Genomic DNA, 26,444 nt, shown 5'->3' with positions numbered 1-26,444 from the left:
CCTTCCCGAGGCGCCAGGGACCCCGGCCCAGGATTGTGCTGGACCCGGTGCCTCCGAAGTCGTCCTGATTCGTCGGACAGGAAGAGGATGGGGACCGTCCCGTTACGACCGGACCACCCCAAAAGCTCCCACGGGTAATTTCCCCTCCGCCTCGTTTATTTCCGGGCGTGGGAAACATACTCCAAGTGACAGCTGGGCCCACACCTGTTGCGCCCATCCTAAACGCCGTTTTCACGGCGGACAAATTTTTACCTCATCACAAAAAGAGCAAATTTCCTCTTCCACCCCTCGCGGTGTACGACCCTCTCAACGGCGGTCTGTCACCCAACATTATTCAACCCCTAGCCACTCGGGCCGAGGCCTGGCAGGCCATCCCCGATGTGTCAGAATGGGTCATGGGGATCGTAAACCAGGGCTACTCGCTCCAGTTTGCACGACGGCCCCCCCGCTTCGCCGGGGTGCTTCAAACATCGGTCAATCCGGACGACGCTCATGTCCTCCGGGCCGAAGTCATGTCGTTGCTGGAAAAAGGAGCTGTGGAAATGGTTCCTCCGTCAGAGAGCGAGACAGGCTTTTACAGCCGCTACTTTCTGGTCCCCAAAAAGGATGGCGGTCTCAGACCCATCCTAGACCTCAGGCTTTTGAATCACTCCCTCATGAGACGGAAGTTCAAAATGCTGACGCTGAAGCAGATCCTCGCGCACATTTCCCCCCGAGGACTGGTTCTGCTCGCTGGACCTGAAGGATGCGTATTTTCACATCCAGATAGCCCCCCGTCACAGACGATTCTTGAGATTCGCATACGAAGGGGTGGCATACCAATATACGGTCCTGCCCTTCGGGCTGTCTCTGGCTCCCCGCACTTTCACCAAGTGCATGGACGCGGCGCTTTCCCCTCTGAGACAGATGGGAATCCGGGTTCTGAATTACCTCGACGACTGGCTCATCTTAGCCCGTTCGCGAGACGAGCTGGAACGCCACAGATCCGTGCTCCTCAGCCATCTACAATGCCTGGGTCTCAGGGTCAACTTAGCCAAGAGCTCGCTATGCCCCACTCAACGAATTTCGTTTCTGGGAGCAGTTTTCGACTCGGTCCGTATGACGGCAGTAGTCTCGCCAGAGCGCGCCCTGGCAATTCAGCAGCTCACGGCATCTGTCACGAACAAAGCCTATCTCCCTCTGAAGTTTTTCCAGAGGCTGCTAGGGCTGATGGCTTCCGCCTCCCCGGTGCTGCAGCTAGGCCTTCTTCGGATGCGGCCTCTTCAGTACTGGTTGAAGTTCCGGGTTCCTCCCAGCGCATGGCGGCACGGCCGCCTATGTCTCAAGGTCAATCGGGCCTGTCTTCTAGCCCTGAAACCTTGGATGGATCCAGTATGGTTCCAACGCGGAGTCCCCTTACAGGCGGTCTCACGGAGGACGGTGCTCTCAACAGACGCCTCCAACTTGGGCTGGGGCGCTGTGTGCGAGGGCAGACCGGCCTTCGGCTCGTGGAGCCACGAGGAAAGCCATCTACACATCAACTGTCTAGAGATGCTAGCAGTGATGAAAGCCCTTCAGTTCTTTCAGGCTTACTTGACGGGACGTCATGTTCTAGTTCGGTCAGACAGTATGACGGTGGTGTCATACCTGAACCACCAAGGCGGTCTTTCGTCCAGCCGCTTATGCGCTCTGGCGAAACGACTGCTGGAATGGGCTCTTCCGAGGCTTCAGTCGCTCAGAGCGACTCATGTTCCTGGCAGGAACAATCTGGGTGCGGACATGTTGTCACGGAGCAACATCCCCTCCGACGAGTGGATGCTCCACCCCCAAGTGGTCCTCACGATCTGGGAGTTCTTCGGGAAGGCAGAGGTAGACCTCTTCGCCTCAGAAGACAACTCTCATTGCCCAACATTTTTCTCGAAGGAAGTAGATGCTCTGGCCCACACATGGCCCAGCACGCTCCTTTATGCTTTCCTCCGATCGCACTGATCCCCCAGGTCATCAGGCGTATCAGAGAAGACCAGCACAGAGTCCTTCTGGTGGCCCCGCTCTGGAGGAACCAGGTTTGGTCCTCAGAGCTATTCAGGCTCTCTCTAAGAGCCCCGTGGCCGATTCCCCTGAGACGGGACCTCCTCTCTCAGGCAAACAGAACAATCTGGCACCCACAGCCGCAGCTCTGGGCTCTGCACCTCTGGTCCCTCGATGGGAGCCGACTAGCCTCCCCGAGGACGTCCTAAATACCATTTCTCAGGCTAGAGCCCCATCTACGAGGCGCCTACGACCAGAAGTGGTCAGTCTTGTTGATTGGTGTTCAACACGCAACATAGACCCTGTGGAGAGTGGCGTATCTTCCATACTGTCTTTCCTCCAAGAACGCTTGGAAATGGGGCGCTCCCCTTCCACGCTTAAGGTTTACGTAGCAGCCATTGCAGCGTTCCACGCTCCTATTGCTGGCCAATCGGTGGGACGAAACGGGCTCGTGATCCGTTTTTGAGAGGTGCTAGGCGTTTGAATCCTCCTCGCCCTCTCACTATTCCCTCCTGGGACCTCTCGTTGGTCCTCAGGGCCTTGAAAGGAGCCCCATTTGAACCAATGGGTTCAGCCGACCTCAGGCCCCTAACACTAAAAACCGCTCTGCTACTAGCACTAGCATCGGTAAAGCGTGTTGGCGATTTGCAGGCCCTCTCTGTGAACCCTGCATGCCTCGAATTCGGGCCTGGTGACTCTAAGGTCGTTCTGAAACCTAGGCATGGCTACGTCCCTAAAGTGCTCTCAACTCCGTTTAGAGCTCAGGTCATCTCGCTCTCTGCTCTTCCTCCCTCGGCGGACGAACCAGAGCTGCAGCTACTCTGCCCAGTCAGGGCATTGAGGACCTACATAGACCGATCACAGTCTTTCAGACTGTCGGATCAGCTCTCTTTGTTTGTTTTGGCGGCCGCACCAAAGGGTCTCCGGTCTCGAAACAACGCATTTCCCGTTGGATAGTGGATGCTATTAACCTGTGCTACTCCTCACTGGGCACTAATTGCCCCATAGGAGTCAGGGCCCACTCCACTAGAGGAATGGCTTCCTCGTGGGCTTGGTCCAACGGAGTTTCCATCCAAGACATCTGTGAGGCGGCCGGCTGGTCTTCGCCGTCCACCTTTGTCAGGTTCTATCACCTCGATGTCCCGACCTTACAAGCTCGGGTCCTGTCGGTGTGATTAGCGGCTTCCAACAGGTCCCGCTTCACGCCACCATAGGAAGTATCTTCCTTCAGTGTAACCATGGGTTCGGTTAGGCTTTGCCTCCGCTTGTCCTTTTTGCCCCCCTCTGGGTGGCCAAATGCAAGCTATATCGTTCCCAGCCGTGGCACGGCGTGGTTGAATTCGTTCCCCATACGCAGTACGAGTGAAGTATCGAAAGGGGAACGTACTCGGTTACTAACGTAACCTCGGTTCCCTGAGATACGGAACGAGTACTGCGTCACTTGCCGTGCCACGAGGCTGCGGCTCAGGGTCGTCGCTTCAGTCGATTGACACTGAAATCCTATGGCGAAACGCCTGCTTATATAGCCCTATACCCCGCCCATTTCGGCGGGAATATTCGCGCGCTTTGTCGCCATAGGCCGCGCAGCTATGCCGCGCCGCCATTGGTTCAACAACTTGTCTATGAGTGAACCAATGACGGTGCAGTTACACTGCGTTATTGAAAAAGGCTTCAGCAGCGGGGAAAAAGGGAGACCTTTCCCCATACGCAGTACTCGTTCCGTATCTCAGGGAACCGAGGTTACGTTAGTAACCGAGTACGTTTTTCTGTCTTGTCTTAGGGTTCCTAGGAATGTATAATGGAACAAGGCATGGCTTTAACAGCCAGCAGTATACTTCAGAAACAGTGACTACGAAATGAAGAACTGGGAGTGTCTAGTGGAAACAGTTTTTGGCAGGTTGTCTAAATGGAAATGCTGGCTGTAGGGCTTCCACGACTACTGGTCTGGAAGAGCAGTTGACTAGTAGGCTAGTCATTGTTTACCTTGTATAAATGACTCTCATATTGCAGTATAAGCAATCTTTGTGTGAGAGTAGTGATGTCTGAATGTCAGAGAAACGAATGGGTCCATATCTCCATTACTAGATTCATGCCGCTTGTACTGTCGTAAACAGTGCAAAACCAGTCCTGTCCTACTCATTTATGGTTTCTGTCAGCCTTTGGCCAACACTTTATTAGTATCAGGGATGTTTGCAAGAATTTAGGCTTGTGTGTCAACGCTCTAAATGGATCCCTTGCCTTGTGTACGTGCTTTGTATGTGTGTAGTTCCATTGGAAGTGTTCCAGTTCCACTTTATTTGCACTTCTGCATGATTACAAATTGGCATGAGCGTTACAGGTCATCATACAAATGGGGTGGGGGACTGATCAAACAAGTTGAGATTTTTCTTATAAAATTGCAATTGCAATTTAAATAATTATTTAATTAAATTGCAGTCTTTGCGATTTGATAAGCTACAGTGTGATTGCAGCTTTATTTTGATTTATCATGCAGCCCTATGCTGAAGTTGGCCTCCAAATTCTCCAGATCTTAATCCAAATGAGCATCTGTGGAATGTGCTGGACAAACAAGTCTGATCCATAGGGGGCCCACCTCGCAACTTACAGGACTTAAAGGATCTGCTGCTAACATCCTGGTGTCAGATACCACAGCACACCTTCAGGGGTGCACAATACAGTACAACACAATATTAGGAAGGTGGTCATAATGTTATGCCTGATCGGTGTATGTGTATGTATATAATTAAACAGTCTGTGTAAATATGTCTTAGGCCGTGTGTCCACCAGAGCGTTTTTAGCCAGCTGAAAACGCTAAGCGCTCTGCTTAAAACGCCCGTCTGTGAGCGCTTGAGAGCGCTTCTGCAGCGCAGCGTTTTTTTTCCGTTGAGACGCTTCGTTGTTATGATACGGATTATCAGTTGGCCAATGTTGTATTTGTCCCGCCCCTCCTTCACTCTGATTTGACGACTGGCTAAAAAGTGACAGTGATATGCGCAGCGTTTTACTCATATTGAACATTCTTCACCTCGAGGCGACCTGTAAAAAGACGCTCAGCGCCTTGTTACGTTCTCGGCGTTTAAAAAACGCGGTGCTCCCATTGAAAACAATTGAAAAAGTACGCTAGCAGCTGGAAAAAAACGCTTAGGTGGACACACGGCCTTAATGCCACTTCAGGTGCAGCTTCTGTGTCTCCTCTGCAGTGTTGCAATGGATTTTGTTGATATTGATTTCATTTCATCAGCATCAGGCCAGGAATCTTTGCTGCCAAAAAGAAAAGACTCAACTATTCTGGCAATATTGAGCACCCACAGTTCTTAATTCGCAGATCTGCACCTAGCAGGTCACTGAATCAGTCTTCCAAAGCTGCTCTGCTCTTGAACTCTTATCTCTGAGGTTGGCTTGTTTTCTTCACACCAATCTATTACCTAGTCCCACTTGTTTCATGACATCCAATAGTTATCATTGGCCAATGAGACAGAGGACTGTAAGGTGTCTCTCTTTGAACTATCCAATGCTTGCTTCACTTCACAGCGGCGCAACTCAGAACACAATCAGAGTTATATTAATAAATATCCTGACGCATCCAATCTTTATAATGGCAGTGAATGGGACCAATGAGTATAAAGCTGAAGAAAATAAATCCATCCATCATAAACATACTCCACACAGCTCCAGGGGGTTAAAAAAAGCCTTCTGGAGCAAAGCGATGCATTTGTGTAAAAAAAAAACAAAAAAACATCCATATTGAACAAGTTATAAAGTAAAATATCTAGCTTCCACCAGACCACCTTCCATATTCAACTTACGAAGAAAGTGTAATGCCTCTCGCAGTTCAAAAAACGTACACTACGTCCTACACCTTCCGTATTCAACTTAGGAAAAAAGTGTAAAGCTTAAACTCTAAAGAGTGACTCTTACTGAAAGTTACATCATCACAATAAGAAAGAAAAGACTAACACAACATCCATTTTATGCAGCAACTTCTCAGAAACGAACCAAGCCATCATTGCTATATGCAGCTCTAATGTGATGTTTGTAATAAGTAATGGAAATTAGACACAAACTTGGACACAACGGCATACTGAATCTGCGTGTTCAGTAAAACCTCAAGGTTTTTGAGGCTGCCTGAGTTTATTTTGCGAGTACTGAATTGATTAAAACCGAACCTAAAACTGAAATAAAAATAAATTCAAGCTATATAGAAATATAACAATACTAAAATAAAACCATAAAGAAGACTCTTTCTGTATCTTTCTTTGTCTCTAAATCTGTTCTTCTCTCTCTCTTTTGTTCTTTCTTGCCCTCGCTCAGATTAACCTACAGAGGAGGATGCGGGTCACAGGAGTGATCACCCAAGGAGCCAAGCGCATCGGGAGCCCAGAATATGTTAAGTCGTACAAAGTGGCCTACAGCGATGACGGAAAGACCTGGAGGACATACAAAGTCAAGGGCACGGAGGAAGATATAGTGAGACATTTTTTAATTAGCGAAAAATAGCCACATCAGTCACTCAGCATGTGCTTTTGCTTCCCTCTATGCCGTATGCATTTTCAGGCTGGATTTTAAGGGGATAAATGAGAGCTGTCAGGGCCTCAGAGGACATATGGTGTCCATCATCTCAGATGCCATCTTTTTTTATTATTAGACAGTGTCCAAATACCCTCTAATAACTTTGAGTAGCTGCCATTTTGATCATTTCAGACACTGTTTTGTTATTAGGGGATATTAGCCATTAGATTATATTGTATTGTCTTATATTATATATTCATGCTTTAAACAACAGTGATAATTTCATCAAAGTATTTACATACCAAATTTTGATCAGTATTCTCTTTTGCATTTATTTTGCATACTTAAAGAGAAGCCACCCAAAAACTCATCATTTATTCACTCTTATGTAATTTCAAACCTCTATGACTTTCTTTCTTCTGTGGAACATAAAATAATATATTCTGAAGATTGTTGGCTTCCATTATTTGGACAAAAATTACAATGGAGATCAATGGGAACCAAAACAGTTTGGTTACAAATATTCTTCAAAATATCTTCTGTTATATTAGATATCTTCTCATACAAGTTTAGAGTTGATAGAAAAATGGATAAATGATTTAGATTTGGTGCTAGTAAATGCACTTTTGATTAAAGACCAGAACAATTAATTGGTATGACTGTGATGGAGCAGCATTGACTTGTCTTTGCTTTCTCATCTTGTGAAATCTCTGCACATTCTCCCTCCAGATCTTCCGTGGGAATATTGATAACAACACTCCATATGCCAATTCCTTCACCCCTCCTATCGAGGCTCAGTATGTGAGGATCTACCCGCAGGTCTGCAGGAGGCACTGCACTCTTCGCATGGAGCTCCTGGGTTGTGAGCTCACGGGTAAGTCACCTCAATGGACAGCATACATCTTTCTGAGAGCATGTCCAAAGGGGACTTTAAAATGGTATTGTGCCTCTGAAGCATTGTCCAGACTGTCAATAAAATGCAACACAACAGGGTTGATGTCAGTTCTGTTTTCTCTAACCCAGTTCGGGGAATTTATTTTATAGGGATGATCTAAATAAAAGGAAGGCTCAATAAGGATTTTATTTACTTTCTGTTGGTCCAATTGTAATTTGTGCCAGTATTTCGGATTTTTACTTGCACTGCCAATGCCCCCACCACAAAAATGATCAATTATTTTAGTACTTGAATCTTTGTAAGTATATATACAGTGGCATGAAAAAGTATGTGAATCACTTGCAGAAACTGTGAAAATGTGAATAATTTTAATAAAATAAGTGAGATCATATAAAATGCATGTTATTTTTTGTTTAGTACTGTCCTAAGTAAGATATTTTACATAAAATATGTTTGCATTTAGTTCACAAGACAAAACAATAGCTGAATTTATTAAACTAACCCCATTCAAAAGTTTGTGAACCATTGATTCTCAATACTGTGTGTGGTTACCTGGATGATCTATGACTGTTTTTATGTTTTGTGATGGTTGTCCATGAGTCTCTTGTTTGTTCTGAGCAGATAAACTGAGCTCTGTTCTTCAGAAAATCCTCCAGGTCTTGCAGAAATTTCAGTTTTCAAGCATTTTTGCATATTTTAACCCTTTCCAGCAGTGGCTGTGTGATTTTGAAATCCATCTTTTCACACTGATGACTACTGAGGGACTCAAACACAACTATTAAAAAAAGGTTCAAACATTCACTGATGCTTCAGAAGAAAATACGATGCATTAAGAGCTGGGGGGTGAAAACTTTTGAACAGGAAGAAGATGTCACAATTTTTCTTATTATATTTAAATATCGTTGTTTTTCATTTAGTACTGCCCTTCTTAAGCAACAGAAGATACTTGCATGTTTCCCTGAAGAAACATTAAGTACAATTTACCTTGATATTTAAATTTAAAAGTTTTCACCCCTCGGCTCTTAATGCGTCTTGTTTCCTTCTGGAGCATCAGTGAATGTTTGAACCTTTTTTAATAGTTGAGTTTGAGTCCCTCAATTGTCCTCAGTGTGAAAGACAGGTCTTAAAACCATACAGTCACTGCTGGAAAGGGTTCAAATATGCAAAAAATCCTTGAAAACTGAAGAATCTGCAGGACCTGGAGGATTTTTCTGAAGAACAGAGCTTAGTTTAACTGCTCAGAACAAACAAGCGACTCATGAACAACCATCACAAAACATAAAAACAGTTGTGGATCATCAGGTAACCACACACAGTATTGAGAATCAATGGTTCACAAACTTTTGAACGGAGATATTTTTATATATATATATATATATATATATATATATATATATATATATATATATATATATATATATATATATATAAAATAGGGTTTTTAATTTAAATAATAGCTAGAAATCATCCAGCTATAATATAACTTTATGACAGTTATAAATTCATAAACACTTTTGCTGGAAAAATGTTTGCATTTAGTTGTTTTCAAGACTATTACATTTAATTTCAACAAAACCTCATCTGTGTATACATTCAGATAGGTATGAGTCTAATCTTTAGTGTTTAGTGTCAAAAGTGTCAAAAATGAAATTTTTCATGAATTAATCACCCTCATGTCATCCCAAACCCGTAAGACCTTCATTCATCTTCAGAACACAAATTAGGATATTTTTAATGAAATCCAAGAGACTTCTTTTTTTATCCTCAATAGAAAGCAATGAAATAACCACATTCAAGGTGCAGAAAAGTAAAAATGTCAACGTGACTACATTGGTTCAACCTTAATGTTATTCTTGTCGCTTCATAACATTAAGGTAGTCACATTGACTATTTTTACGGTGTCCTTACAACCTTTGTGGACCTTGAATGATGGTAATTATATTGCTTTCTATGGGGGATAAAAAAAATAAAAATAAAAAAAAAACTTAGATTTCATTAAAAATGTCGGGTGTGGAACGACATGAGAGTACTTAATGACAGAAATTTCATTTTTGGGTGAACTAACCCTTTAAAATTCCAGCAATGTTCAAAACATGAAAGCAACTATTTATGTTAAAAGACATAAAAACACATTAATGATCAATATGAACAGAGGATGTAAGAACACATTGCTGGCCCAATTGGGAAAGTAAAAGCTTCATAAACTGTCCTGATTCTCTTTCACACTGGCCTTGGACCATCCTTATTGTTGAGCCCTGAAAAAACACACAATTTCATAATATAATCCATATTTTCAAGCTCAATATTTGAGCATGAGATGGTCTTATTATTTTTTTCAACTTCAACTTGTTATATAACACCATTAAAAACAGCAATTGCTGACCATTGTGCTGTGTAATATGTCTAAGGACAATCAATCAATAAAATCATATACAAAAATAACAGATTTCAAACCTAAAACAAGAGCAACAGCTACACAATAAATCCACTATTATTAAAAGCCAGAGAAAATGAATATGTTTAAAGCTTTGTTTTAAAATCATGTGGTGTAGGGGCAGCTCTAATAAACAGGTCGGCTGTTCCAGAGTTTAGCTAAAGCACAATCATCTCTCAATTTCTGCCTTGCCCGGGGAACATTTAGCAGTCCCTGGTTGAGTGACCTTAAATATCTTAGTGAAATGTGAACTGATAGTAAGTTAGAGAGGAATGCAGATGCTAATCCATTAAGGAGTTTAGAAACAGGTAGCAACACAAACAAATCTATTTTGTATTGAATTGGAAGCCAGTACAAATAAATTAAAACAGGTTAGAGGCCTGGTAGCTGCATTATATCTTCTTTTTATGCTTGAATTTGTTATTTGGAGCTAAACAATACATAAATGATTTGCATTCCTTGCTAAAAATATCCAGCATGGTTGGTCATGAAACACTAACCTGCAAACACTAGCGGGTGCCGGCAAGGAAGTTGATTTGGGTGTAATCTTGTCAGTGAGCTAATGACATCACTTTGAATTCTTCAGGGTGTTCAGAGCCAATGGGTATGAAGTCTGGCCACATTCAGGACTACCAAATCACAGCCTCCAGCATCTTCAGAACTCTTAACATGGACATGTTCACCTGGGAGCCTGGGAAAGCCAGACTGGATAAACAAGGAAAGGTCAATGCCTGGACGTCTGGACACAGTGACCAGTCCCAGTGGCTGCAGGTAAGGTTTATTATAATGTCCTTATGCTTACAAACGGTCTACTGTTACCGTGTCTGTTATTGGCTCTGATTCTACATAAAAGCTGCGAATGATTACATGTAAAGATGAAATGTGTGTTGTAATGAAAAGATCACTATAGGACAGCTCAGGGTGTAGTCTACATAAGACAAGATTCATTGTTCAGATGATCCCTGATACAGAACCTCAAAATAGATCAAAGCTTTATCTTGAGGAACAGATTCTTGCTATTTAGCTCCAAGAATCAAAGTTTCAAAAAAATCCCAGTTACCCCTTCTCCCTAGAGCATCTAGTTTCAGCTTGCTCACTCACTATGCATTAAGGTAACCGATCACCTTACCTCAGGCTTCAAGCGAGAGCTATTTGCCATCGTTCAAGCCAATCATCTTGATACCACTGTCATCACTTCACATTTAACCATATTTCACTTTATTCCTGGCTGTAAATTCACTGGCTTAAATTTTGTTTTCATTTAAATGTGTAGTAGTATAAATTACATTGGCATATCATGAAACTCTTAATATATTTTAAAATGCAATCATGTGATGGCAAAGCTGAATTTTCAGCAGCCATTAGTCTTCAGTGTCATATGATCCTTCAGAAATTATTCTAATATGCTAAATTTTGATTAATGTGTTAGTGGTGCTCCAACACATTGGGAGTTGCATGGCTGCTGCAGATTTGTCGGCTGCACATCCATGATGTGAATTTCCCATTCCACCACATCCCAAAGGTGCTCTATTAGATTAAGATCTGATGACTGTGGAGGCTCTTTGCGTATAGTGAACTCAATGTCACGTTCAAGAAACCTTGAGATTATTTGAGCTTTGTGACATGGTTCGTTATCCTGCTTGAAGTAAACATCAGAAGATGTCCTTTAGGTGTTAATAAAAGGATGGACATGGTCAGTAACAATAATCGGGTAGGCTGTACCATTTAAATGATGCTCAGTTGGTACTAGGGGGCCCAGTGTGTGGCAAGAAAATATCCCCCACACCATTACACCACCAACAACAGCCTGAACCTTTAATACAAGGCAGGATGGGTCCATGCTTTCCATGTTGTTTATGCCAAATTCTGACCCTACCATCTGAATTTCCCAGCAGAAATCGAGTCTCATCACACCAGGCAAAATTTTCTTTTCAATCTTCTGTTGTCCAATTTTGGTTAGCCCATATGAATTGTAGCCTCGGTTTCCTGTTTTTAGCTGACAGGCACCGCTGTGGTCTTCTGCTGCTGTAGCCAATCTGCTTCAAGGTTTGATGTGTTGCGCATTCAGAGATGCTCTTCTGCAGACCTCGATTGAGTTGCTGTTGCCTTTCTATCAGCTCGAACCAGTCTGGCTAGTCTCCTCTGACCTCTGTCATCAAGGCATTTTTGCCCACAGAACTGCCATTCACTGTATATTTTCTCTTTTTGGGACAATTCTCTGTAAACCCTAGAGATGGTTGTCCCTGAAAATCCCAGTAGATCAGCAGTTTCTGAAATTCTCAGACTAGCCCATCTGGCACCAACCGTTCTGTTTGAACTTCAGCAAATCTTCTTGACCATGTCTAGATGCCTAGTTGCTGCAATGTGATTGGTTGATTAGATATTTGCCTTGACAAAGAAGTTAAACAGGTGTACCTAATAAAGGTGCCAGTATGTTATAATTCACTGGCAGCAATTACAGGATGTTTTTTTTTTTTTTTTTGTCCTGCATTAATATATTATTTTTGATAGACAGCTCCGTAATAGATGGGGTTGTGCCATTTTTCATAGGACATGGACTGTTGTTCATGAGATGCAGGGAATGTCATCACATCTGAATAATTTTCTAGCTCATGAGGTGTTAAAAGTGATTAATATCCTGAAATTACTGAATAAATGCTTCAGTGCAATCACAAAAATTGAGCGAGTGTGAGACACAGTTGGGCACATTTCAGACATCCGTTGCCATGGTGAACTGTGAGCTTCTGCAGTGGTTACCCCAATGGAATAATCAATACCAGTGGCATCACACGATGACTTTAGGCTTAATAGATTAATGGAATTAATCAAGCTTAATGACAAATTAAGTATTCTAATTAATCAAGACAATTGCATTGCTGCAAAGGCAAGATTTACCTCACAAACTGCAGTAACGCCAGAGACATTTTGACCGAACGGAAAGCAGTGCTGTGCTGAATCACACTACATCAAGATCCTGAAGATGTCAGCATATCTCAGTGGTGCACTTGCTTTTAGATCCACTTTTACAGTATGTCCATTGATTTTGGTGAAAACAAAGCTGCTGTTACTCTGAGCCCTTTATTTCAGTTTTTGTTAATGATCTTGGTATTTCCAGTTTGTTAAACGGTTTGGTCTCTCTATGTTGACATGTTCAGTCAAGCAGACATTTTACATGGCGCATGTTCATGTCAATATTGAGTAAGACTCCAAGTGAAAAGTTTATTTGCCTCCATTGATTTAGCTGGATTAGGAACTGCATCAAATTGATGCAAATAGAGTCTTATATTGCCAGGCAGTTTGTTTTAGTGAATTAAAATGCAGGCGGGAGTCACAAACAACAATATCTTTTAAATCTGTCGCAAAGTTTCCCTCCATTAACCAATCAAAAAACAAATCATACTGCTTTTCCAGGGACTTCTAAGGTCAAACAAACCACTCACATTAAAATGTATATAAATCTCACTGACAGGTTTTGGAGCTGTTTGAATGAACCAATTACTCACCAGCCCTTCAAATACACTGCAAGTCAGCTCTTTTTCCTCTGTTTGGACATACTCCACAGAAAGAAGGCCTCTGTTGATTGCTTCAAACATGCTGAGTCGACCAACAGGCAGTGAGGAGACGGCTATCCTCCTCCTCTTACATCTGTCTAGCCTGCCTGGGTCTATCTTTGGCTTTTCTCCCCTCAAAATTTGAAAAATTGCCTTTTCGGCTCATTCCTCTCCCTCCTCTTCTTGTGTAATGAATCGATTTAGTGTCCTCATTTGTGGTTTCCTGTGTCTTCGCCACTACTCAAACAGAGATGTGACCTCAGTCCCACACACAGAACTTTTAGCCTTCATCAGGCAGGCATGAGAAAGAGCACTTACATTCATTATGGATCTTAAGCCTGCTCATTATGGTCTATATGCATGAACAGTTTGAGAAATCTTTGCAATGTCTTTTTTTTTCTTCTTCTTCTTCTTTTTTTTCAGTAAAGATGAGGACTAGAATTTACAAGAATTAAATCAAAGTCAGCGTTTCTCCAACTGGGGTCTGTCTCAAATAGCCAGGGGGTCTGTGGAAAATTTCTGAATTGAGAACAAAAACCTTTCTGCAAAACCATGACAAGCAATGTGATAGACCGCAACCGAGCAGCCTGGGTTCTGGAAGGATTTTTCCCATTCATTTTCTCCATATAGACATTTCAAAATATTTTTCAATAAGCCCTAAACCAAACCATGGTTTCAACATGAATCACATTACAACATCATAAACAAATTTGAACAGAATTTGAAAAAGATACGAGTACATGATTGTGTACTTATGATTAACCATTCATATACTCACATCTGCAATGATGATATAAAACTGTTGATTAAAGTGTATTAATGTGTTTAGTTATTTAGTCATGTTCAGTTTCTCAGGATTGGGTTTAGGAACCTCTTCTTTGTACTCTTTATAAAAGCATTTATAACCCTGCAGTGGCCTGTTATCTGTCTCAAGCTCTTCATATTGTTAGGACCACATTTATCATTACCCTCTAGAGGGGTCTATCTTTTCACTAGAAAGACTTTATACTAACCAAGATGTGAAAGAAGTTTGACTATGGTAATTATAGCTGGATAGAGTAATTTCTCATACATTGCACAATAATTTATTTAATTTTCAGTCAAGTATAAATATGTTAACATCATGTTAATTTTGTTAGAGGTCACATATGTTTTTTGAATTATTCCCTTTGTACTGCAGCCTCACAAGAATTTGACATTGTATTTCATTTGGCCTGAAGTCATTTTAGACAAATTCTTGCATAGCGATTTCGTCAGATGATTTAGGACATAGCAGACATTGTTACATGCACTAACATTCAAAATTTATTTGGCAAGGATGCATTTCATTGATGAGCAGCAAAGACTTTTACACTAATGCAAAAAAAAAAAAAAAAATCAATCAATTTCAAATAAATGCTGTTATTTTGAACTTTCTATTCACCAAAGAATCCACGATTTCTACAAAAACATTAAGCAGCACAGCTGTTTTTAACGTTGATAATAATGAGAAATGTTTCTTGAGCACCAATTCAGCATGTTAGAATGATTCCTGAAGGATCATGTTACACTGAAGACTGGAGTAATGATGCTGAAAATTTTAAATTGTAATAATATTTCACAATATTACTGTTTTTACTTTACTATTGATCAAATAAATGCAGCCTTGGTAAATATAAGAGACTTATTACAAAAAAACCTTTAAAAAAATTTAGTGACCCCAAATGTTTGAACTGTAGTGTAAATAACAGTGTAAAGAGAGTGCATTGTATTTTCATTTAAACTGCAATATTTGTGGTTAACTCTTTATTTCTGTACTTTTGGCATTTTAAAGAGCTGATTCAATTGTTTGGATAGCAGTGTTAGAGTGATTCTGAACAGTCACAGTAAAGTATAACCGATCGTGGTAGTCCGCTGCTTCCTCCACAACTGAACACTCAGAAATCTGGTCTGTTAGAAGGGAGATTGCACTGTGCAAATTGTGCACAGCACACATTTTGTTAGCGACTTTACCTTGTTTGCATAATTCCTTTAGGGAATTAGGTGCTAAAACTGCATGTGCAAATAAACTGAGTAATCATCGGGCATAATTCATTCTTAGTTAATTCCCCCTTTTAATCTCTTAATCAGGGAATTTAATGCACCTTCAACTTGTTTGAGAATTACAAACCTTTTAGCTTTCCTATTTCCTTCCTGGCAACTGACCAACTTGTTGGATCATTCTGTGCGTTGGCTGGTCTCCCTTGATTCTGCTGCAGGCAGTGTTTTAGCATTGGACACAAACTCCAACCTACAGTCATTACAAAAGAAAGCAGTCAGAATCTTCGATAACGTTGGATATCTGGAACAGACAAATTCATTATTGTTAAAGTCACGTACACTGAAGTTCATTGATCTGGTTAAATTTAAATCATGTTCAAAGCAAGAAATAATCTACTTCTGGGAAATTTACAAAAAAAAAAAAAAAAAAAGTTTATGGAAAGGCAGAATGGGTATAACTTGAGAGAAGAATTCAACTTTGAAAAGCTCAACATAAGAACAACTCTAAAAAGTATGTGCATCTCTATTTGTGGTGTGAGGTTGTGGAACTGTTTGGAACAGGTGTTAAACATTGTACAAATATTAAACAGTTTAAAATGTTGTATAAAAACACTTTATTAAAACAAGGATATGAGGATGGACAAAGGTGATTGTGTGGGGTATAATACTGACTGCATTGGGATGTGTGATTTAAGTTGGTGGGTTTGTTCCAAAATGTATAAATATGGTTGGTGTTAAATTACTGTAAAATTACTGTAAAATTAAATTACTGTATTTGCTATCTTGATATACAGTAAATATGTAAGCAGTAAGATATGTGAGGCTGTGCTGTATCGTGAATAAGTCACGGCTGAAGGGCGTTGTTAGCAACCCCTTCAGCCGTGTCTTATTCACGATACAGCACAACCTCAAATACCTTATTGCTTTTATAAAACGGTGACCACACAATACAAATATTAAAGCCAGAAATATGTATCAATGCAACTTTCATGAAGTAAACTTTTTTCTAAAAGCCTTCCTTCGGAAAAAAAAATTGTCCCTGACCGTGAACAGCAACAGAAGTTATATTTTCACACCATTAGATGGTGGCAAAGACCGTCTTTATGAGTGTGTCAGTAAGTAGCGAAGACTTTTACGGAATTGTTGTGAACATGGAACAAGACACAACTGACAAATGCTTTGACTAGCACTGTCAGTCATGTGAAAACCCCTTCAATTCAAATGTTAAAAGGACAAGATGATACATCGGACATTTAAACAGATGTTTTATTATGAACATAAGACTGACTTGAAGGAAAATGCTAAATGTGAATGCAGGTAATAAACTCGCTTACTCATATATATTGTTCAAAAAGAAAGAAAGAACGAAAGTCATTGTAGTCTGAGCAAGTTTTATATTCACTGTCCATGAGGTTATGACCCTGCATAAAAACCCTGCATCAAATTGACCAGGCATGCTGTGATTTTGCTGGGTTTTTTTTGTTTTTTTTTTGTTTGTTTTTGATATTCCATGAATTCATAACAAAACTTGTTTCTGACCCTCATCAATGTCATTTTCAATCCAAGAATGCTTTATTATTATTATTATTATTATTATTATTATTATTATTATTATTATTATGGTAACACTTTAGATTACAGCCCGGAAAGTACTGCATAATTACAACAAATTTACAGCATAACTTTCAATAATTATAGTGTAACTATACAGTAAGTATGTGTAAGTATAGGGGAACAATATGTGAAGTACTGGGAATAAAGGGGTAACAACCAGGAAAATAACTAATTATTTATACTGTAAATATTTTATATCTAAGGGGTACTTATGACATATAACTAAGGGGTAAGTATGACATTACGGGCCGTAAATTAAAGTGGAGCTTGTTACCCTCTTATTTCATGTAGTTACAAGGTAAGTAATTAATAAAATGCAAACAATCTGATATCACTGACTTCGAAACCTTTATTTGAAAAACAACTTTATTAAAAACAGGTCTACAACACTTATTATTATTTTTTTTTAAATCAATTTTTCATTTCAAACTCTAAAGTCCTGACAGAAAGTAACAAGTTTTGTCCATTTTTTGGTTGTTGTTGTTTCTCGCTTGGCTTCCTCCTGCTCTTGTTTCTCAGCTGATGAATCTTAAGAAGGAATCCCGTTGCTATTCTGTATTATAAGAAAATACAGTACACCCCGAAAATTTTCTCATGGTTTAGGCTATTCATCTTTTCGCTTCTGACCAACTGTCACCAGCGCCTGCATGAGAGTCGACTTCGCGTTCGATGAAGCACATTGAAGCTTTCATGACGTTCTCACGGGAGATTCGTCTGAAACTCGTGCGAGAACTGCCGTCTCTGTTATTCTGTCTTGTTTGTTTCTCATTCTCATTATCTGTTATTCTGTGTATTTTGTTGTGAGCATTACTAAAAAAATAATAATAAAAAAAAAAACTGACGGCATCCAACATCTGCGTGAGTTTCTCGGCATGCCTACGTCATGCTTCAAGTTACGGCAAGCATGAACTCTCAACCCTCGCATGCACGTGAGCTTGCATTATAAAGCGTTCCCAGATGATTTATTTTTTTACTAAAATCCTTTTTGTGTTCATCTTAAGAAGGAAAGTCGTATACATCTTAGATGGCATGAGGGTAAAAGATGAGTGTGAGCACATTTCCAGGTGTTCTGTATTTTTTAAATACAGAATAGCAAATGGGATTCCCTCTTAAGATTCATCAGTGGAAAGAAAGAAAAAGAGGAACAAGAGGAGGAGGAAGCCAAGCAAGAGAAACAAATAAGAAGTGTTGTAACTTTAAATTTGGTAACTTTAAACAAGTTTTGAAATAAGTTGTTTTTCAAATAAAGTTTTCCAAGTGATATGACTGTTTGCGTTTTTATTTATTTATTTTTATTAATTACTTACCCTGTAACTACATGAAACAAGAGTGTAACAAGCTCCACTTTAATTTACGGCCTGTAATGTCATATTTACCCCTTAGTTATAAAATATTAAAAGTATGAATAATTTGTTATTTTTCCTGGTTGTTACCCCTTTATTCCCAGTACTTCACATATTGTTCCCCTATACTTACACATACTTACTGTATAGTTACACTATAATTATTGAAAAATACGCTGTAAATTTGTTGTAATTATGCAGTACTTTCCGGGCTGTAATCTAAAGTGTTACCATTATTATTATTATTATTTTATACGTTTTGGTCCATTTATTTTCTTGAAACTTGGATTACTTATGGATTACTTAAATATCTGTTGTGACTTTTTTGCTCTGAGTAAAAAATTGCCTCAGACACCTACACTGTGTCTAAATACGCACATCTCTATACTAGTATTGGTAAAAAAAAAAAAATAATAATAATAATAAGTGTGTGAAATGAGTAGTATGTACGTCTGAATTCACAGTATTCATAAAACAGTAGGCAAAAAAATAATAATAATAATCCATCGTGGAAGTGTTTGACTGCTCTACCATTATTTTCATTTGTTCTGAATTTCAATTACATTCCTGTATTGGCTTTTTAGACTGATCAGACAGGTCCTCAAACACTGTGCTCTGGAATCCAGAAACAAGCTTCACACTGGCAGATATGGGAATGAGATTAGAAGCTCACTCCCTTTTGGGGGATGCTTGAAGATGAGATGGTGAAATCTTCAGAAGCAAACAGTGAATATGTTCAGTTCCAGCTGGCAGAGGCTTATTAGTTAATTATGCACATTAACAGGCTAACTGCATAACACAGAGAGCCTGCCAGAGTGCACTTGGCTCTTTTTAGAACTTCCTTATTACAGAATCATTGCAGCAATGCAAGCATATGCTAAATGTTATGCTGACCCTGCTGGTGCAACAACAGTTACTCCAAAAAACACACAAGAAAACACAGTTTTGGTTTCTATTTTATTTATTTATTTATTTAAATGGCCTTAGAAACCAACCTGTTCATTCATTAATTTTCTTTCAAATTATAAGTATTAGATATAACTCTATATTAGATAAATTAGAAATAATTAGGGCTTTCAAAGTTAGTCACTACATGCAGTTATTTATGTTTATGCAATTTTTGCATTAATGCATAACTGTTTGATTCTATTGTTATTATTATACCAAATTCAGATGGGATGTATAACAAACAAAAAGTCCAGCAAAGATGTGAGAGGTGCATGACTTAATTTTAACCAAAGCGTTTTAACTATTCTGTGCACTGCTACTCACAGACGTTTTGTAAAATAATTTTAAGTATGTTCAATGAATATAATTTCATATTAGCTTTGTTGTAGGTCATGTGTCTTTTAAACGTTTCCTTTAGGTTGCAGCCTCATAACATTTTAATATGGTATTTTATTTAGACTAAGCATGCCACATATGGCAGAGGACCTTATTTGGTCTGGTGTGGCATATAAGAAGTTTTAATAAATACAGTGTTTATACCTGTTGTTTACCAAGATTACATGAGACCTCTGATGATTTAACAGTAAATATTTCAGTACTTTCTGTGGTTTATTTTGCTAATCATGTTTCTTTACATCACATGGAACATACCCTTCAAACTGTTAAGCTGCAAAAATCACCTCCTGAAGATCTACTTCTCACTCCATGTAATCTCAACAGTCCAAGCACCTCATAAATAAAGCTATTTGTGGGTTTTGACACTGTTTTCCATCTGATAGTCGTGTTTTCTCAGTTAATTATCCCCTGTGCTGTGATAAATATGCCAGTTTACCTGAAGCTCTACATTTAATTAATATCTTCTCTAGCTTTTTCTTCTCATATGTATATAGCTACTACAGGAGAATTTCTAAATATGCCATTTTCTCTGATTAAAAGATTAGTTCACTTCAGAATTAAAATTTCCTGATAATTTACTCACCCCCATGTCATCCAAGATGTTTGTCTTTCTTTCTTCATTTGAAAAGAAATTAATGTTTTTGAGGAAAACATTCCAGGATTTTTCTCCATATAGTGGACTTTCAACAGCTACCAACGGGTTGAAGGTCCAAATTGCAGTTTCATTGCAGCTTCAAAGGGCTCTACACGATCCCAGCTGAGGAATAAGGGTCTTGCTAGCTAAACGATCGGCCATTTTCTGAAAGAAAAAAAAAATATATATATACTTTTTAACCACAAATGCTCGTCTTGCACTAGCTCTGTCTGTGATGCGATCATCACATTGGAAAGGTCATGTGTGACATAGGTGGAAATACCAAGCAAGTGTTTACAAAGCGAACATGCAAAGACCAAGTGAAATGGCCTTGACAAAAAAAAAAAAAAAGCTATCTATATATATATATATATATATATATATATATATATATATATATATTCATATATTCCTTGGCTGAGATTGTGTAGAGCCTTTTGAAGCTGCATATAAACTGCAATTTGGACATTCAGCCTATTGATAGCCATTGAAGTCCACTATACGGAGAAAAATCCTGGAATGTTTTCCTCAAAACCTTAATTTATTTTCGACTGAAAAAAGAAAGACATAAACATCTTGGATGAAATAGGGGCGATTAAATTATCAGGAAATTTTAATTCTGAAGTGAACTAATCCTTTAAAAAAGTGCACTATCTGAACAAGGCTTTCATTACAGAGCAGCAGTGAAACAGCAGTGGACAAGCTTTTTAAATACATCCCTCAGTGAACATCTGCCAAATCATGTCATTAAAGAAGTACTTTTTTGTTGTTGTTGTTGTTGTTTAGGATAAGACCACTTATCATATCATGATAAGCTGCCTGTAAAGGTTTTAATTTACAGATCTTAATTTAGCCAATTGAAAATGATTCCCAGGTATCATTTAAAGGTGCCATCGAACGTTTTTTTTAAAAGATGTAATATAAGTCTAAGGTGTCCCCTGAATGTGTCCGTGAAGTTTCAGCTCAAAATACCCCATAGATTTTTTTTTTTTTAAATAATTTTTTATCTGCCTATTTTGAGGCATAATTAGAAATGTGCCGATTCAGGGTGTGCGGCCCCTTTAATTTCTCACGCTCTCCGCCCCCTCCCGAGCTCTCGACTCTATCACTGCATAAACAAAGTTCACACAGCTAATATAACCCTCAAAATGGATTTTTACAAAGTGTTCGTCATGCAGCATGTCTAATCGCGTAAGTATAGTGTTTATTTGGATGTTTACATTTGATTCTGAATGAGTTTGATAGAGCTCCGTGGCTAACGGCTAATGCTACACTGTTGGAGAGATTTATAAAGAATGAAGATGTGTTTATGCATTATATAGCCTGCACATGTTTAAAAATGAAAATAACGACGGCTCTTGTCTCTGTGAATACAGTAAGAAACGATGGTAACTTTTACCACATTTAACAGTACATTAGCAACATGCTAACGAAACATTTAGAAAGACAATTTACAAATATCACTAAAAATATCATGTTATCATGGATGTCAGTTATTATTGCTCCATCTGCCATTTTTCGCTATTGTCCTTGCTTACTTACCTAGTCTGATGATTTGGCTGTGCACAGACGTTAATACCGGCTGCCCTTGTGTAATGCCTTTCATAATGTTGGGAACATGGGCTGGCATATGCAAATATTGGGGGCGTATGCCCCGACTGTTATGTAACAGTCGGTGTTATGTTGAGATTCGCCTGTTCTTCTGAGGTCTTTTAAACAAATGAGATGTATATAAGACGGAGGAAATAATGGAGTTTGAGACTCACTGTATGTCATTTCCATGTACTGAACACTTGTTATTCAACTATGCCAAGGTAAATTAAATTTTCAATTCGATGGCACCTTTAATCATTAATTGTAAACAGTGTCATTATGAGTAAAGCTGCAAAAAAAAAAAAAAAAAAAATCAGGAAAATCTTAAATAATCACTGATTAGTTTACCCCAGTATAGCTGTTGATAATTCTCATTAACATTCAGGTTCAGATTTTTGTTGTGTGTATTGATATTGCAGTTGTCTTGGGCGACACAACAGAAGCATATTGATGGTGTTTTTGCATTGCAGTGAATTTTCCGGAGCAAAGCGGGCGTTTCAATTCATTCGAAGCTGAGCTTCACCCTCTCGTGGTGAATTGTGATATTGACATTGGGTCAGAAAAGACATGAAGAGCATCCAAAAGTTAAGAAATACTCAAATTTATGCTAATGTTAAGCAAAAAACATTGAACAGCAACCAAACACTGTGAGAACCATGTAGTTACGTCTGTACTGTATATGCCAATTGTTTTGGACTTTCTGCTGGATGTACGGCATAAATCATATTGTTTACATCCATTGCAGTTGATATATGTATGTTAAATTTTGGACACTTTTGTTGTGATTAGGCTGTGTTTACAAAAGTTTGTTATTTTGACACTGTATGTTTACTTTGGCATTCGGGAACAAATCTTTCATCTTTCTAACTTTAATCATGTGAATGATATTACACTGGCTATGTGCTGAACAAAAAATACATTAAACACGCTCAGTACAGACACCCCAAAGCGAAGGCGTTGTAGCACAGTCAGTGGCACTGAGTGGAGATTTGCCGCTGCAGTTTAAGTGCACCATAGGCCAAGATGTGCCCAGAAATGGCAAACAGTTTTACTGATACCACACAGATTTGAAGCCAATCTAAAGAGACTACTGATCTACTGTCTACGCTTGAACAAATTGCTCAAATGGTGGAGCCTGGGCGTGGGACAGTAATTAGGAGTAATGCAAGATTGATTCGTACTCAGCGGCAATGCCTTGATTAATGTCATGCTCTCTGCAAACAGAAACATGTGTTTGTGTTAATCAGAAGGTCTGGTATAATTGCTCTGTGTTTGGAGGGCTGTTTTGGTATGTAACCTGGTGGATGCTTCTGGCGATGAAAACGAGTTCCCTTAGTCAACAGCACTGGGTGCATCTTGTCATGTCCACAGCTCAAAGCTGCTACTTACACGTTGATTAAATTTCTGCTCTGTCGCAGTTGTTTATTGTGTACACACTTCAAAAATGGAATATGTCACCACCCAAGACAACATATCTGAGAAAACTGCTGCCTTGGAAAAATGAGGGAATCGACATGACAGAAGTTGAGAGGAATTGTAATTGTCTCCTAGAGCGGTAATGATGACTAGCTAAATAAAGGCTGGGGCTACTGCTGTTTTGATTAAATGTCACACATGAAAAATGAAGCTCAACAAGCAGCCATCAGAGCTCATGGAAAGAAGGATCTGCAGGATGCCCTGGGATTTCATTCATGGGATCGAAACGGTCCACAAATGTATTCTGGTACAGCAAAATGTCTGAAATATGTTTGTAAATGGCATTTTTATAGTCTACCCAGATTATTTTTTTTCTTTTTTTTCTTTTTTTTTTTTTTATCAACACCCCCCAACAGTGCATTGACATGCATTGCTTTATGCTGAATGAAATAACATTTTAATGTTATTTGACTTATTACCCAGCCTTGTAAAGGAATCAATAGAAACACTACCTGAAGCCATGTTGTCTCACTGAACTAATTGTGAGTTGGAAACAAAGTTTTCAGGATTCAATTATTGAACAGGCATGATTTCTTGATTCTTGCTTCCAATCCAGCACATAAATGAAACGGAACAGCTCCCTCAGTGAGTCGAATCTGCTTTGAGCTTTGGGAAAATAAGCATTTATTTCACAATAAAATCAATACACTTCTACACATCCCAATTTTTAGTTATGTAATTTACACTAAATTATAAAATGGAGAGTTCCGGCCCTTGATTCTGATTGGTTGAACCGTGTTCGAAGCCATTGTAAAATTCCGGAAAACATACAGCTGACCGCATTACATAAGTATTGTTGTGCTACTGAGTGCGTATGTTGCTGCATCTGTCCTGACAACTACTCTTAGCAACACAAACATATGTTTGTTCTTAATTGATTTTGTTCATTGAAGCTTACTGCATTATGTTGAAGAGTATTGGGAGAGAGAGATCGAGTGTATTACCTGCATTTTCCTTCAGGTTAGTCCTATGTTCATAAAAAAAATCAGTTTGAATGTCCGCTGCCATTTTGTCCTCATTTAATGGGATTCCCCGTGCCCTGCTGACACTGACAGCGCTAGTCAAAGCATTTGTCATGTGCATCTTGTTCCGTGTTCACTAGAAGTTTCAATATAAAAGTCTTTGTGACTAAGTGACACACTCATAAAGACAATCTTTGCTGCCATCTAATGGTGTAATAAATGTAACTTCTGTTGCCCCTGTTTTCCAGTGGAAGGAAGACTTTTAATGATTTTACTTCATGAAAGCTGCATTGATACCTTTTTTTTTTTTTTTTTTTTGCTTTAATATTTGTATTGTGTGGTAACCGTATTATAAAAGCAATAAGCCCCGTTAGCTGTGGTTTTCAGTGAATTTATAACAGCTAAGGGGTTAGCAACGCCCCTTAGCTGTTATAAATTCACAGTAAATTGCGGGTTCTTGGGGCTTATTGTTTATAGTACTATTTCACGGTTGATTCTAATGGCTCAGTCACAACATTCTACGATCAAATATTTTTGTATAATGACCACCATGCTGCATAATTGTCCATTGTCCCTGGTCATTAGCGCAAAGTAACAAGACAAGATACAACAATTTTGTATGTTGGATTGTTCCAACACTACAGAGCCACATTGTATTGTCAAAAGTCAGACTACAGATGGAGTGATGTTTTTTGCACTTTAAAAATGAGATAGGAAAAAGTATTTTAACAGTGAATATTAGTCACTTTACCTTTAACACATTAATGATTTCCTGTGAAGTTGTTTGCTGAAAGAATGAGAACGCAACAGATGTCTATGTTCATGTGCCAAGAGAAGATGCTTCCTGTTTTTTAATGTGCGCTGGTGTGAAAAGGTGAAGGGCAGGAGTACTTTCAGATGCATCAAGGTCTTTTTGTGGGCAGATGGTGATGATGTGATCACCAGGGAAACGGTTATTGCAGGGTCTGGGGTGGAGAAAAGGAACACTTGGTTTCACTTGCTATTAATTACACATGTGAAAATGTTCATACACAGATTTCACACACACACACACATATTAGTTTTTATGCACGGTTAGTGAATGCCCATTATCCTTCATTCCAAAACCTCAAATGGCTTTTCCTCAAGTCTTCAACCTCAATTTTCTAGGTTCAGGTGTTTTAATTTATATATCGCTCCATTTCTATGCCGTAGAAGCACTAGAGCGATGCTGATCGGTGTCACTTTCACGTTTATCTTGGATCTTGGTTTGAACTAAACCTACTGAAATGTAGCATTAAAGACAATCTGTTGGGAAGCTTCATTAGCCTGTTTTCAACATTTGAGATGTGTTCTTTTTCTCTCAGAATGTTTTTGAACATCAAGTATGTGGGTGGTTGTTTACGTACTTTGGGGAGTTTTCCCCCTCTCATCCTGAAAGTCATGTAACTGTTAACTCAGTGTTTGCGAAATGATCTCAAAATTAGCTGATCTAATTTGAGAGTTTCTAATCCACATCACAGACCCTCTGTTAGATAAAGCCCAATGAAACTTTCACTTTACCCAATTTGAGTTGATTTCCCTGAGTGTCAGAGTAAATTCGATTGGTCGATAAATGGTGTTACTTCAGGAAGAGAGGAGATGCATCTAACTCTGAGGTTCCCTTAATATTCTTCAATCATTGCATCTATCTGCTTTAAATGCATTATCACTGTGTCACTGTGCTCTTCACTTGTGTTTATAATGGGCTGAGGGTCTTATGTATTTCCCACCTATTGGAAACTGCAGAAAATTATCATATAGCTTGAGGCTTGAGTCTCTTGAATGTTAGCTCATACATATTCATGATGGAATATTATTTTATATTGAAATTATGTAGGTTTCCAGTTTAAACTATTCAAAGATAAATTCAATCCAAACACTATTCAAGAAAATGGATTGGGAATTTGTTGTACATTAAGGAAATTGACGTATACAAAATATTCATTTGAATTTCGGTATGAAAATAATCTTTTGTAACTATTCAATTTTCTGCTAACAATCTGTTAACTCTCAGTGGTACTTTCAGAAATACAGCTAAATAC

The 26,444-nt window shown here is 39.1% G+C and overlaps 1 protein-coding gene across 3 annotated transcripts in view; it reads left to right on the top strand.

Moving 5' to 3' along the window:
- edil3a (EGF-like repeats and discoidin I-like domains 3a) overlaps window positions 1-26,444 on the top strand; it is a 216,519-nt gene that overhangs the window by 168,397 nt on the left and 21,678 nt on the right. For all 3 annotated transcript variants that reach the window (XM_067406341.1, XM_067406340.1, XM_067406339.1), the window contains 3 exons: window positions 6,319-6,474; window positions 7,246-7,390; window positions 10,432-10,616. In XM_067406341.1, the coding sequence (XP_067262442.1) occupies window positions 6,319-6,474; window positions 7,246-7,390; window positions 10,432-10,616 (486 nt within the window). The remainder of the gene's footprint in view (window positions 1-6,318; window positions 6,475-7,245; window positions 7,391-10,431; window positions 10,617-26,444) is intronic.

Source organism: Chanodichthys erythropterus, chromosome 13 (genome assembly GCF_024489055.1).
Source record: "Chanodichthys erythropterus isolate Z2021 chromosome 13, ASM2448905v1, whole genome shotgun sequence".
NCBI lineage: Eukaryota > Metazoa > Chordata > Actinopteri > Cypriniformes > Xenocyprididae > Chanodichthys > Chanodichthys erythropterus.
This window is presented reverse-complemented; position numbering and strand designations above follow the sequence as displayed.